The 15,338-nt window shown below is 50.6% G+C and overlaps 1 protein-coding gene across 5 annotated transcripts in view; it reads right to left on the bottom strand.

Annotated features, from left to right (window-relative positions):
- ST6GALNAC1 (ST6 N-acetylgalactosaminide alpha-2,6-sialyltransferase 1) overlaps positions 1-15,338 on the bottom strand; it is a 32,771-nt gene that overhangs the window by 12,333 nt on the left and 5,100 nt on the right. For 4 of the 5 annotated variants that reach the window (XM_082326617.1, XM_082326616.1, XM_082326618.1 and 1 more), the window contains exons 1-2: positions 6,007-6,181; positions 2,280-2,916 (exon numbers count right to left, since the gene is read on the bottom strand). In XM_082326617.1, coding sequence (XP_082182743.1) covers positions 2,280-2,916; positions 6,007-6,137 — 768 coding nt within the window. In that variant the 5' untranslated portion in view covers positions 6,138-6,181. Of the gene's footprint in view, positions 1-2,279; positions 2,917-6,006; positions 6,182-7,044; positions 7,188-8,098; positions 8,243-9,379; positions 9,506-15,338 lie in introns of those variants that run through there. The other variant, XM_082326619.1, reaches the window with a different exon arrangement.

The following is a 15,338-nucleotide window of genomic DNA, read 5'->3' as shown; positions in this document are numbered from 1 at the left end:
ACAAGGGAGAGAACTCAAAAATAAAACATCAAAACAATAAAACTCATCCTAGGATTTTCTGTCATCCCAGTTCATCTACCTGTGCTCTCTGCATGTCTCCCAGGGCATCCTGGGCACCCTGGGCTTGGGGAATGGGATTAAATTTTTCAAGAGTAGCCCCTGCTCCACCAGGAGAGGTCTGAGCAGAGCGACATGGTGCCTGCAGCCCTGCCAGTGCCCTGGAGCAACATCTACATTCCCTCTAATGCCACCAAAATGACACATGGCAATGGTGGAAGACTGCGGCACTGAGACTTCAAATAGGCAAATGGCTCATCTAAGACCACCGAGCTAGAATAGGCGCTCCCATCCTCTGCTCACCTGCCTACACCCTCCCTCCTCCCTGAGCACATGAGCCTTGTGTAAAGGCCACTTACACCCAGGTGTAAGGACCCTCCTCACTCTAGAGAGGGTTACCTGCCTGTCCCAGCCTTCCAGCCACAGGGGGCCAGGGAAAACTGCTCTGGGTAAGCTTTACAAAAAGCTACCAGCACAAGATGGGGGACAGAGACAGTATTGTGCACCACAACCTGCCCCATCTGCTTCTGAGAACTTTGCTGTAGTTTATGGTTTTCCTAAAGGCCCTGTTCCTGGACCCAAGTAACTACAAGACGCTCAAATTTCACTTTAAATTAGTTCCAAACCCTTATAGCTACAAAGGAAAGGTCAAAAATATGGTCAGAACAAGAGTTCAGTGCAAAACAGAAAAGAAAAAGACAGGCTTTCAATTCCATGGCTTTTAAGACAACCTGATGGTGGCCACCAGACTTACGGCTTTGGAAGATCACACCAGTAATATGACCTACACAGGCAGAGGCGATCACGAGAACTAACCTACAGAACAACACTCCCAACAAACAGGATCTGTAAGAAAACTTTGATGCTGTAGCTGTGCAAGTGCTACTGCCCTGACAGGTACAACTGTATCGTTTGAGATTCTCATCTTCACCTCTACCAAAATACTTTCCCTGTGCTGACCAGGCCTATCATTGTTCCTATTTAACAAAGAGGAACAAAGCAAGACTTGTTGAATGCCAGATTTGTTATGAATTATTTGCTCTGCTGTGATGATGGTTCAATGCATAGTAAGAAAACCCTACATAGCAACCCACCACGCTGGGACCATCCGAGTCGCGGAGCTCTGAACGGGTAAAGAATCTGCTTGCTCTACAGCTGTCTGCATACAGGGTGGAAAAGGTGAATTGGTGACACCTGGGAAAGACTCTCCTCTTGTTGATAATAAACCACAAGAACAGTAAACTTAGGTAATTTTTAACCATCATTTCTCCAATGGGGCTTATATACACATAGTGGAATTGTTATCAATATTGACAGAAAACCTGAAAAATGGGAATGGTCCCCACCCTACTGTCTCCAAAGCAGACGGGCACATGCTTATCAATCCTCATCTAACCCTTTTTCTTTCACCTTACTTTGACTTTAATACAAGCAACTAACAAAGCCTCTGTTCCTGTGCATTGAGACTCTCCTCACCATCACAAGCATCATTGCTGCCAAAGCGTTTGACTTGCTTTGGCACCCACGTGCTTGGGTGAACAGGCACACGGAGGCATTCCTACTCCTGTTCCCTCACCGTGACCCTGCTTGTTTTCTTTAGCTGGGCTGCATAAAACAAAGACCAAGGTAAATCTGGGGATTGTAAACCTGAGCCTACACAGGAATGCAGATGTTCAGTTTCTCAAGAGATTGGGTGAGAACTGGGACGCCTGTATGAAAACTGCCATTTAGTGCCAGACACCTAATGCCTGCCGGTAGGCATCACAAAACTAGGTGTGACCCAACTTAGCTTAGGGTGCCACGTCACAGGGAACATATACGCTGCATTGTGCACCTAAGTCCCCTATGCAATACATCAAGGCATCTAAGAGTGGGACCACCTTGTAGCACATCTAGAAGGAGACAGATTTTCCCCAGCTTCTGATGCACCTGAGCTCCAGAAAGGGCTGCTCGAGCTGACTTTCAAAGGAACCCATGGAAATGCGTGCAATTGCAGTAAGGTCCCATACCGGAGCATGGTGGAAGACTGGCCAGGCTGACGGAGTTGTACATATAGGTCTCCCTCTCTGGGTCCCAGCAGCATCTGCATATACCAGTGAGTTGACCTACCAGCTTGGAGATCATCCTCGACTGCAAAGGGCACACATGGCCAGGGGACAGCAGACAAGGAGGTCAACAGGGAGGCATCGTTCCTGGCAAACACACGCAGCCATCACACCTACCGATGGTGGAGATGAGTTGTCCAGCAGGTACTGGTCCTCGAAATCCCACTGTGGCTCAGACTTGAAGTCAGCAGCCCTCAGTTTCTTCTTTTCTGTCACTGCAGCAGCCCGAGGAACAGGTCTTACCGTTGTCACTGATGCAGGAGGCTCTTTTGGTTTTGCTTGGTCTTTGGATATGCTGTTCTTATGAGCTCCCTTCACCCCAGAGGACGGTTTCACTGTTGCCTTCTCCTTGGCTCCCCCCACCCTGGGAAGTGGTTTCACTATTGTCTTTTCCTTGGCTTCTTCCACCCCCGGGGCTGGTCTTGCTGTTGTTTTCTCCTTGTTTCCCTGCACCCTAGGGGCTGTTTTCACTATTGTCTTCTTGATTCCCTCCAACCCAGGGGATGGTTTCACGTTCATGTTCTCCTTGGCTTCCTCCACCCTAGCAACTGGTTTCCTCATTTTCTTCTGCTCCTCCTTTCCTTCCCATCTTGGTGTCCTCTCAACCACATCTTGTTCAAGCCTTGTGATGTTTCTCCCCAAAGCCACCTTTAAAAAGTTCCTTGAATTCCCATTACCAGAATAGTTTAAACGCTGTTGCTCTTGGGTGTCCACTTGTAGCATATCTGGGGCAGGTTGGAAAATGCTCATTTGCCTGAATGCAATCAAAGGAAAAGCAGACACATCACCACACTTTCCACTTAACACCGAACGCCTTCCAGCCCATTTCCAGTGCTCTTGACTCTGAGCCCCTCTCTGTGCTTCAGAGCAAGCACTGCATACGACCGCCACACTCAGAGGACTTGCCTTGGCAACTGCCGCCGAGTTCCTGCGGGATGCTGTGAGAATTCAATTTCAACTTCGCCACCAAAGTATTATTCCACTTCCCACAGCAGCCTGAATAGCGCTCATCTCCCCACCAAGCAAATCCCAGAGGCTACACACTCCTCTGCAGCACCTGGCTCGTCCACACTGGCAGTAACTGGAAGCCAGCGCAGAACAGCTTTGCCCTGCGCTGGGCAGGACCCTGGCAACGTCCCCAGAGCGCTGCAGGACTCCTGGAGATCCTGAGTTCAGGACATGGCACACACCATGAAGGCAGCCATCTGGCTCTCTTTGCCAGCAGAGCCAAGTGCTTCAGCGACAGAGCATGAAGATCTTCCAGAATTCAGTAAGGGAAGTCTAATAAGAAGTGAAACTCACTTTACCATACATCACTTCTTGAGAGTTTGGGGCCACAGGGCACTTCTTCCTCTCCTCCCCCCCTTAGCCAGCTAATGCAACGGCATCACCCAGCACTCGCCAGGTACACGTCTTAAGACAGGCACTTTGAAGCTATTAAAATACACTCTGAAGCTTAAAAATGTAATATCTCTGGATTTTCAGCAATCGCCTCTAATATAGCAGCTGCCCCGTTGCCTGATGCAGAGGCACAGGCAGGTACAAGGATATCGCAGGAGGATACAGCTGCCAGCAGCACAAGAGCCTCCTGCGACAAGACCGGGCTGAAACCCAGCAAAAAAATCAAGGCAGAAGTGGCGGGGTTTTGTCCCAAACATTCATTCTTATCTGCACACGGCTGCAGGGTGGAACAGGAAAAAGGAAGGTGAAAAATTTCTGCAGCTGAGCTTTTATGTACAGCGAAGCTTTTCAGGATAAACCAGCATAGTTGTGGCCATCTGATTTCACACTCACATTCGCCCTTTGCATGATGCATTTGTTTCAGAGAGCTGTGGATTGCTTCCGAGGTGATAAATGGGAAAAAAGCACCTCTGCAGATAGCAGGCTGTACAAACAGTTCAATTGCTGCCAAAGCGTCGGAGTGGTACAGCATTCATTAAAGTGATAGGAAATTATCAACTAAGGAGGCTTTTAAAAACCATTTTGTATCAGATAAATACTTGAACCTTTCCAATGCTATCCCTAAAAAAAAGAGGCTGCGGTAAATGGCCTGTCAGCTCTACCTCCCCTCGTAATCGTTACCCAGGTTCAACCACGTACACAGCAGCTGCTTCCTACCATAGTGCTTCCTGTACGAACTTGTGTTACTGTTTACTGCCTAATAAGAGGGAAGATTTTATATATACGCTCTAAGTAAAAAAGGAATTTGGTAAGGTAGCTCAGACAGATCTTAAAACCCTGGCTGATTTTCTGTTGTATTTTTAAGATGCTGTTTAAAATTCTGAAATTAAAGGGCAGAGAACAGATGAAACAGGACAGTGTGACAAACCACTCCCCAACCCAGACTTTCCCTACTTGCTGTCTCGCAGGGCACAGATTCCACCCCAGCTCTATTACACTTTAATTTCAAATACTGTGCCAAATACACAGAGACCAAAATGTAAGAGCGAGGGCCCTTCCCAGCCAAACCCCGCTCCCGGCAGCCAGACCCTCACGGCCAGGCGCTCGTGCCTACACGGGACCCCGCTCTCCTCACCAGCGTTTTAAATCCAGACAACTGGTCAAAGCAGCTCATCGGATTTCAGGCTCTAGAGTCCAGCTGGCAAACAACTACAGAAGCTCAATGATATTCACTGTCATTTTCCTCTCCATTTACAAAACCCTAGGACAAACAGAGGGTAAAGCCACGAAAATGCTGCTTTGTCTGTGTTACGTTGCATGTAAAGGTACGGAAATAGAACTGACACACAGATCACCACCGACTGCTCATGCCTAGTTGTGTTTTACTTCAGTTGCAAAAATATGGACATTTCCATTATCTGAAACTACGGCAGAATGAAACGGCTTCAGGCAACTGGGCATGGAGGGCCAGGTCTTGTCCCAGCTCCACGGTCAAGGACAACTCACTTCACTTCTGCACACCTTTTCCTTCTCCCCACCTCCCTCGCGTGGATTCTGTCCTCTACAAACCGACAGCTGTCCTCGAGCCGCGGTCCCAAGTCACCGGGGCCGAGCTGAACTCATGCAACCTCCAGAAGAGATGGAGGCGTTCCCAGCCTCGCCCCTCGCCTGCCCCGCCGGCATCGGCCCCGCGAGGTCCCGCCGAACGCTGGCCCCACCGAGGCACGCCAGACCGCTCACCGGGAGAGCTGGGACCACGGGAGGGCTGGTGGGAGGCCGGGCAGCGGCGCTTCCTACGCACGGCACGGGCGCCAACGCGCGAGCGAGCCGTGCGTGTAGCTGTAAGGGCTCGGGTATCTGCCGTGCTCGGGCAAGGAACAGGGCTCCCCGCCAGCCTGCGGGGGACACTTCACTGCCGTCTGCACTGCAATTCTCTCCACACCCATTCTGGTAGGATTTACTTGACCAGTTTTATAAAAAATAATATATATATTGATCATGTCTGCATGACATTGGTCTCCCAGTATGCAGCATATCTGTATTAGGAATCAGATGTTGAACTCGCTATAAATTCAAAGGTATCCCACCAAATTCAATGTCCAGCAATGCAATCTGGACTAGGGCTGAATGAACGGAGCCACCAGGAAAAGCAAATACTATGCAGTGCCAAAGTATGAAAACAGGTAGCATCAGTAAAGCAAAAGCTGCTTTCTTAAACAGCCACACAAGGAAACTCTGGAAACTAGTGATCCAGCAGAAGAAAGTTTTTGACTGGATCTTCCAGCACTGTGCTCTGATTCTACACAGCGTGGTCTGCTAAAGCAAAGTGGTCATCTAACGCCGACCAGAAGTGCAAGTTTCAGGGTAAAAAGGCACAGAGACAGAAAGTGAGCGCAAGCACTCTGTCCAGACAGTGCATATCACACGGAAGCAGGTCTCTTACCTGAAAATCCTTGCCTTTGACAAGTCAAACAAGGAGCTGAAATGAGCAACAAAGATGCAAAAGTTTGTTAGAACAATGAGCCAAATGAGGGCTCTGGGAATTTTAGGAAGCCTTCTCCTGAAAAACCACATGGTGAGATGCCCGGGAGCGAGGGAGGCTCTGCCCGCTGCCCAGAGGCGCTGGCCCGGCGGCGCGCTCCCAGGGCGTGCTGAATGAGTGGGCTGGTCCTCTCGCGGGTTTCCCGCAGGAAGGTGTACACCCTCCCTCCCAGTGCTCCCGGACACTCTGCACACAGGTGCAGTTTCTCAGAGAAGACAGCAGCTTTGCACTGTTCCCGCCTATCACCCTAAGCGTACTGCAACAGACCGGGGAAAGAAACGCCTTTTACTGCAAACAAGGCAAGTTTCCTTATTCTCCTTAATGAGGTCGGTGCGGTGCAAGAAGGAAACCCTTCACCTCTAACCGGTGGAAGCATGACTGGGAACATTTGTGTGAATTATGGAAGCAGCCAGAGTTACGGTCAAAGAAATTAGCTTTCAGACCACCACTTGCGCAAGGGCTCAGGCAGGATTCTAGGCACGACCATAACCCGATCTTTATTTTCTTCTTCATGCAGCACTTGCTTATAGCTCCAATCCAGAAGCAATCCCTGCCCCCAAAAGCTGATGACTAGACACGCATCCATTTTACCTTGTGATTGCTTTGGAACAAGTCAAAGTAAGATTCCTTGCAAATCCACCACAGAACAGAGGAGTTTGTGTTTAGAGGCAGATTAGTGCTTGGGTAAATCATTAGAGGACAGGGCTAAGAATCAGACGGTGCCCTCCCTCTCTAATAAAGCTGACCTGCCTTCTGGGCAACCGGAAAAACTTGAATGCTGCGTTTCGCTTGTCTGAAAGGTGCCAACTCCATCACAATCTAACCCTGCTGCTGCTGACGCACTTGTTACCCAGGCCTGCCCGCAGCTCGGGTTCCCGGCTGGCTCGCGCTGTGCTGCTCCAGCGCCGGGCTGCCGGCACAGCTGGCAGCGATACCCACCCTTCAGCTGCTCGTGGCTCTCACTCAGGCGCCTCCAGCACCAGCTCTAGGACTGCTCTTTCACTTTGGGCTTCTGAACTCCTGCCCGTCGCTTCACAGGGATCGCTGAGTGGCCAGGGAAGGGTAGCCATGCCGCTTCACCGCTGAAAGAGGACATGGATGGATTTGAGCCTGTGGCTGGTTGTAGAATTTAAAAGGACTAGATCACCCTGGTGACCCCCACAGTACAGCACCTTGAAATTCAGTTGTTTTCAAGGGAGCATCTAATAGATCTGAATTTTTATTCCACATAACACCAAAACATATTCCAAAGTTTCTCGTATCTGTGAATCACGCCATCACAGACAGACAGACAACTGCTTTCTACACTGCTGCCCTTAGTGGGACCCTGGTCATTTGGGTTTGTACAGTACAACCAGGCTTTGCTCATCAACAGCGCCAGTTAAAACAAAGCCTCACTAATGCCACGTGCACGGGAGACGCTCCAAGGGCAAGGCAGCTCCTGCTGCAACCCTAGGGGTCTGTGCTACACCTGATTTGAGCCACGAGCACATTCGGACCCGGGATATGTTGCTTCCCATTGACAGGTGGCACCTGACAACCTCTCTCCCCATCCCGAGTTCCACAACACGTATCTCGTCCTCTCCGCTTCGTGAAAATCAGCGGTCCGCCTGGAGATCAGTCTTTGGCAGTCCAGAACACATCTCCCCACCAGCAGAGGGAAAGATGAGCGGAGATGAACACCGCAGCCAGAGAAACACTTACCCGTACCAGAGATGTAGTTTTACAAGCTACAGCAAAGAGCTATTTTATCTCACGGGGAGCTGTTAAATATTAACCCAGACAGGTCAAGGGGAGATGGCCACATTGCTTCTTACGACATAGGCTACTTTTGCACAGCTCTTATCAAAAATTAAGGTCAGATACAAAAAAGCTTTTGTTAACAATACCACAAATCTCAGAAGCTAGTACTCACACTGTTACTGAACACACAGAGAATTGAAGATGTTTGCTCTAAGTTACAGGAAAGCCAGTCAACAGGTTTGACACCTACCTCGTACCCCGCCACGCATCCCAGCGGAAAGCCGCAAGGATTCCCTGGCCCAGGCTCAGCAGCAGCTGCATTTCTTTATTGTCCGTACTGCCCGACAAGTTGCTCTCGCTGGATTTAAGTGCAAGACATCGGTTATCAGAGGACCTAGGAGAGAAAAATGAAAAAATAACACAGCTTTGAAAAGCCCTTGAAGAAACATGAGGGAGGTGGCTAGTCCAGGGTACAACTCTGCCTCCATCTACGGCAAAACATTTCACTATGGCACAAACCGAGCCTAGGATCGAAGGAGATCTGTTGAACAATTACAGGCACCGGGAAAGGGATCAGCCAAGGTACTGCCATGTTCCTGGGCAGCCCTCGTTAGCTCCGGGCAGGTCTGGAGGGGTGGGCTACAGGCCCGGCTGTGCAGCAGGCAAGCAGCAACCCCCTGCCCACGAGACCTCCAACAGGACATTTCTTACAGGAACACCTGCCAGTCCCGAAGCACCGACACGCAGCACACACAGCAATGCCTGCATTTTAGCCTTCCTCTTTCAAGCCCTACGCGCCTTCAAGCATACCGCTTGGCAGAAGCTGCTTGTGTGCAACTACAATTTTTTGGTAATAGGGTCCCAAAGGGAAATTCTGGAGGCAGCAAACATTTTCCTTCAACCTCCTCCATGTAACATTACTGCAAAACCAAGAGCCACAAGGGATAGCAAGATTCCTACAACCAGAAAAAGACAGCTTTCTTTGCTTTTAAGGAACTGTGCTGGCAATTGCAGAGAACGTGTCTGTAGTACTCTGTGTTCAGGAAAGACTGCGCTTGGGGGAATATCCAAATCTCTGGCAAGCACATTAGCCAAAAGCAGGCTTGCTATGCAAAACACACAGCTTTGCACCTTGGTGTAAGAAAAGAAAACCTAAAAAACCTATCAGAGTACCGCCTTTCACTTCCTTGGAGTATTATTTCACCATCCTCCACCCCCACTGCTGAAACCAGCCTGTGGGAGCTCAGCAGCCAGGCTGGTTAGCGCAAACACGAGGTCAGACTGGGAAACGGGGATGCGCTGTAACTCCTCCGGGATGGCCCGCTGAAAACGGAGGCCAAGAGCAGAGCAGCTCCCTTGTAAAGCTCTGCAAGAAGCATGAGATTCCTGGGATACACAGGGCTCCCAGCCCGCAGACAGGGAGGTAACAAGCAAAGACTGCACCTAACGCAGGGGCTGGCAGCCTCTCGAGGGTCACAGGCCAGGCGCCAGCCTCCTTTTCTGAGGTTTTGCACGTTTCTGGCAGTCCTACCGGCAATCCCAGGCGATGCTGCTTCTCTCCTGGTGCAGACTCCGAGCCCAGCACTGCTGCTCCGTGTTCGGTCTGTCCAGCTACCAACATCAATGCCCACACCAGAAGTTCTTCTATTCTTTAGTGCTGTGAAAACAAGACCTTTATTTTTTTTAAACAAACTCCACCTGGGTCCATCAAGTGAAGACGGTTATCTGTTAGCCCTTTTCCATCTCTAACAGTCCATTTAATTCCACATCCACTTAACTACATCCGTAGTTACATCTTGGACAGATAAAAGGCAGATTGCCTTTCCATTTTTTTTTTTATTATAAACAAACTTTATCTCCATTAGATCTTAAGCTGTGTGTGCTGTGGGCGTCAGCTAGAGGCTGAGCTATGCCAACCACTTATCTGCATGCACGTTCTCCAGATGGCTGTGTAGCAACCCTTGCTTACTTGCCTGTGCCCTGCGTGCTTTCCACTTTCCCATGGCTCTGGGCTAGGGAACAGGGCATCACCAGATGTGCTGTAAGGACGAGCTGTTCGACAAACTCATCAAGCTTCACTGCAGGACAAACTTGTCTTTCAGTGACATCCACACCATACCAAAACCAGTACTTGACTGGAAGCCTGTGGAATAAGGACCTGCTAACGAAGGCGGGAACGTTTGGCCCTGCTTACAGTATTACTTGATGATATAAGGACTGAGTGTTATAACTTGGAGAGAAAAAGAATGACATTGCCTGCAGCATGTGACTGCTCCGTGGCCCTGCCTGTGGGCTAGCAAGGGCTAAGCTAGCAAAGGCTGGGCTTGGAAATGGTCGGTTCTTGTTCTCCCTCCCAGCTCAGCAGCCATCTCCAGAAGCACGTGCTTTCAGGCTGGGAATCCAGGGCGGAAAGAAATTACAAGAGCAAACTCTGCACAGCTATTTGTCTTGCTTTCACCAAACAAAACTGATAGCCCAACAACTCCCAAGCCTGCCTTAATTCCACACTCGGTGGCCATTTTCCAGCAAGTCCCTTCTCTTCTGCGTCAAACCTTCTCTCAAAAACACTGGACAGACACCCAGAGACAACAGCAAGCAATGCTGTTGCTGTTCCAACTCCTCTACTGCTGCACTTGCAAGAATACCCAGAGTTTTGTCACAGAGCAAAGCCTCAGCGAACGGTGCCAGGAGGTGGGAACAGCTTAGTGAGCCACCTGGTCCGCGCTCCCCACGGGCTGAAACGCCCCGGGAGGGGAAGAGATGGCGGCCTTCGTGGTGGAACGCCAGCGAGCGCCTGCTCAGCGTCCACACCGCAGAGCCGCAGAGAATGGAAAACTGGTTCGGTTTTTTAGTGCTGTTTTGTCTGCTTGGTATCCAGCCCCACCCAGCTAATGCCCCAGTACAGAAACTGCCTTGAATCTATGTTGTAACAGCAGATGATACGGGTCCAAGCTGGAGTATTTCCCCCTCTCCCACGGGAACGGGAACAGAGGCAGGCTCCTCCAGCCAGCTCCCACGCACCAGGGAAAGTCCTCGCCTGGGGCAATCACTGGGAGATGGGGTATAAACACTCTGAATTGGGCCACATTACAGCCTCTGGAACATGTTTTAGTTCTTGCTGCAAGCACAATGACTGCTCAGCTATGGAGCCTGCTCCCTGTGGCCGCAGCCGTAGGTGTTAACCTCTCCGGATTGAGTGAAGCAGACCAAGTCTTCCATCACACTGCTTTGAGCTCTTCACCAGTCACCCTATCCCGCTTCAGCTGCAACACTGAAATGGCTCTGGTCCCGACATTCCTTTCTCAGATACGCAAAGCTGAGAAGACTGATGAGCCACTTCATTTGAGAGAATTAAAAAAAAAAAAAAAAAAAACCAACAACAAAAAACAGAAAAATACACTCCCAGCAACAACGGCTGGAAACAGCAGCTGGAGTTACACAGGCTGGGAAGAACCAGGGCTCCTTTATCCCATGCCTCCCTCAGCAGCCTTTTGTCTGCGCCATCCCAGCAGGAAGCCCAGCACATCACCGAGAGCTGACAGAGACAAAACGGACACCACGTCAGGGCGGATAGGGCTTGTGGGTTTTTTTCCCCTTTAAAATCTATTTGATGGAAAGGAAGAAAATATTCCATTCCTTGACAAGAATCCCTCCGAGAGCAGTTCCCCCGAGCAGCAGGGCAGTACTGCAGACAGGTGAGGAGGTCATTTCTCAATCTGATGGCTAGCTGGCCTCCCATCAGAGCAGCAGCCTCTCCAGCTCCTGCCGGCTGCCAGGAGGAGGACTGTTCCAGGGCTCTCCACTGCTCCAGAGAGAAACACAAGAATCACAAAGCCCAAATCCCTCTCCATACCCCTGGCAAAAAAAAAAAAATGCAGGCATATTATCTCAGCACTTCATGTCTGGCTACAAAAATCAGGCCCTGCACCAATATGAATTACAGAATCACATCTGTGTGGGGCTCTACTAATTTTAGAGCTAGAAGCGAAATATTTCTTGCTAAAGGTCTTTCCCATACTCTTCCCACTGACTTAACATCAGAAACCATCCCTCCTGACATCTGGCAGGACAAATGTGCCATTTGGCAGCCTTTGAGGTGAAAAGTGCTACAGGAATGCAAGATGTAAGTGTGCTTCTTCAGTGGTATAAATCATGGTGTCCCTGACTTACACTTGGAGAAGCGTGGCCTCACAGTGCGCTCCTCTCTGTTCTGACGGACAGATGCATCGGAGAAGCGCAGTCACATTTTTCGCTGCAAGAGCAGCGCAGCCACAGGGTCTTGTGAGCAGCAGGACGGATTTACTGCTGGAAATCACATGCTTCTCTTCCCTTCTCTCTCTTTTGTCTATTGTCTTCTATTTAACAGCTCTTCTCCTGCTTTATTTAGATACCGAGAGGGTGCTGTGCTACTTATCTCCATCCTCCTCCTCCTCACCTTTTGCCCGGCCATGGAAAGAAGGTAATTCTTCACCACCCCAGTTGCACAACACCTATCAACCTCATACTGGGAAAACCCCAGGCAAAGTAATTGCTGGGCAGGAGAGCAGCACACTGTGCTTTTGTAGTGGAAAGGCGAGATCCTTGGGCTCGGGAAGGGCATGCCAGTCTCCCGGTTCCCCGGGAGCTGCTTAGCATCTGCTGAATCGGGGTTTGTCTCACAGGCCTTCGATCTCCGGGAAGGACGCTCCCGCTGCACAGCCTCAGCCAGGGCCGAGGGGATTACCCTCGTGCAGCTCAAGCCTTCTGTCCTCATTTTTAGTTATCAAATAAGAATGATCAGGCCTACAACAGGAACAGCCTAAGCTGTGCTGTTAACAGGATGATGTCAGATGCAGGCGGCGTCCAGCCCTTGCGCTAATCTCTGCTAGCCGGCCCTCACCGCTCTCGCCTCTGCAGCAGGCATTTTGCACTCACTGAGACGCTGCCCATGCATCTGGAATGAGTTACGCTGCAGAGCCACAGCGACAGAGGCTGGAAGAGGCATCTTGATAAATAAATAGCACATGCTTCACTAAAAAGGCTATTCACTGTACATACCCCAGGCGCAAGTTTTTCTGCTACAACTTTGAAGTGCATCACGGGTCTGGAAAGTCAACAAAAACGGTATCTTAAGGCTGCCTGCTCTTGTGCCGGGGACTCTGGGTTAGATACGCTCAGTCACAGATCCCTGTTGTACCTGCCCGCTCTGCTAACTGCACCCAAAATACCAAAATCAGGACAGGCTTGGTGGTCACCAACATTACCAGGGTCTTCCTGCAGGCCAAATCGAGTCACACTCATGCCTGCAAACCCTTGGTCACCAGTTTTATTAACCTGGTTTGACTCAGAGCAGAGTCCAGGTGATCAAATTTTGTTTCAACGCTGCAATCGGCAAGTGGAACGGATACACGGAGAAGAGATGAACAGAAGTGGCAAACAACAGACCATCCTTACACCATCCCTTCCTACGTGCACCGAAACACGGCTGTATCATACCTGTCAATACCCGAGGAGCACGCTCTCAGTACCCCAGCCACCTCTTTCTCCACAACTAGCTGTACACATGGCTATTCTGTGATATTTTGTGTTCACAAAGAAGGAAAAAGCATTGAGAACATGAGACGGGCAGCTACTGCAGTGTCCTGTGCTCCGGTAGATTTGTTTAGAGAGAGAAGGAAGGTTTGTACCGGGGGTCCCGATCACGGCTCTGCGCTCCCACCACGTGCTGATGGCCTCTGAGGTTGAGGGGACAGGGTCCTGCCACTACCATCACCACATGCTCTCCCACCTTAGGATAACGCGGCGGATCAGCCCTGGGCTCCCAGGTGCCAACCCCAAGTGTGCGTGGCCCCACGGACACCGAAACAGTCACTGCTCAGCCGACTCCGTCGCTGTGACTGCGGAGGGCAGGACAGAGCCCACCATATTGCGATACGATTAGCAAGAGGCTGTCGGCCTCACCTCTTGTTGCAGAAAGGGGAGCAGGGACATCAACACCATCGCCGCAGGCTTGTCAGCCTAACTATTACCAAAGTGTCACGCGCGATGCAGATCGTTCCTGGGTACAGAATATCGATGTACAAACAAGGATAATCCACCCTTTACTAAGAAAGCATTTGCCACAAAAGGCTATAGGAGGAGCTGGCAAAAAGGATGGCGGGAGCCAGAGGGAGCAGGTGATGCTCCCGCAGCTCCGTAGGATCCCGCCCAGACGGGCAGCCTCGCTCGGCTGCAAAGACAGACCTTTGTCATGAAGGAGCCTGGAAACCGAGAGGCCTCCCAAGACAGTACTTCTGCTGGAAACCAGTATAAAGGTACTGGATGCAGGTCCGTCATCTTCTCCGCCTGTGCGCCCAAAGTTTTGCAGTGATAAAGTGGCCGCCCCCCACCCGAACCCGCAGCGGAGCAGCTCCACTAGCAGCCTAGCACCGATTAAGGGGCTTCTCTAAACCTGCAGCATCTCTGCTGAGCTGCGGGTGAAACAGCAGAGTGCAAGAGGAGAGGGACCATCCCAGATTTTGTCCGCGCAGGTTCTCAGGCCCCAGAACAGGGAACCACTCGCTAACACCGCAGTCGGCAGGATCTCCACAGCCGCGACTGCGCCGCGTCCCAGGCCGAACGCTTCCCAGGAGGCATCTCCTCAGTGCCACGGCACAGGTCCCAGAGCCACCGGCGCAGGGTTTTCTTCTTCTGACTTTGTATCGCACAGGAATTCCCCTGCTGCCATACCTTACATTCTCACGTTACATTAACGTCAGGTTTTCTCCCCTAGTTTTGCTCTCTGATGTGGATGTTCACCCGTGAGAACAGCCGGAGGGGAGAAGGGAAAGCTTGGGACCAGAGCCCCCTGCAGATCTCAGGGGCAGCACAAAGTTGGATCTTCCAGTTGCCTGAATGGCGTGTTAAATCGAACAGCCACACAGAACATTTCCCACCTCAGCAGTGCTGACAGTTTAAAAAAACCCCAAAACCAAACAAAGCAGGTGTGTAGGACAGCGTGCAATTTCCTCAGGATATTTTAGGGAACCATCTCATCAACCCACTCGCAGCAGTGCCAATTTAGCAGTGCAATTGTAGGGTTGTTGAAACTGTCATGGTCTACACACAAAATGAGAGTAAAGGACCGAGGCCCAGCACTCTTGGGTGCTCATGGGCAGCTTGAAAATAGCTGAAAGATAAAATTCCCCCCTAAAAACAAGTTTTCAGAATGCCTCTGCTCCTTTCTCAAGGTCGCGGGGCTCACACAGGGTGGTACTCCGCTTCTCACTAACGTCGTACAGCTCTGTCCTGCCACAAGGACGGCGGATGAGACGCAGAAATCCTGCACTGCAGGACAAAGCAGCACAGCCCATACAGGAGAAAGGATCGGCAATACCCAACCTACAATTTTCATGCAGCCCTGCCTGAAATAGTCGCCTTGCTCATGCCAAAAGTCAAACCTCACCACTACAATGTTGATTTAAGTGTGTGCGTGTGAAAATTCCAGCATAGTTTGTACAGAGAAAAGCTGT

Source organism: Platalea leucorodia (genome assembly GCF_965183815.1).
Source record: "Platalea leucorodia genome assembly, chromosome: 14".
NCBI lineage: Eukaryota > Metazoa > Chordata > Aves > Pelecaniformes > Threskiornithidae > Platalea > Platalea leucorodia.
Note: the sequence above shows the minus strand (reverse complement) of the source record. Positions and strands in the feature narration are given on the sequence as shown.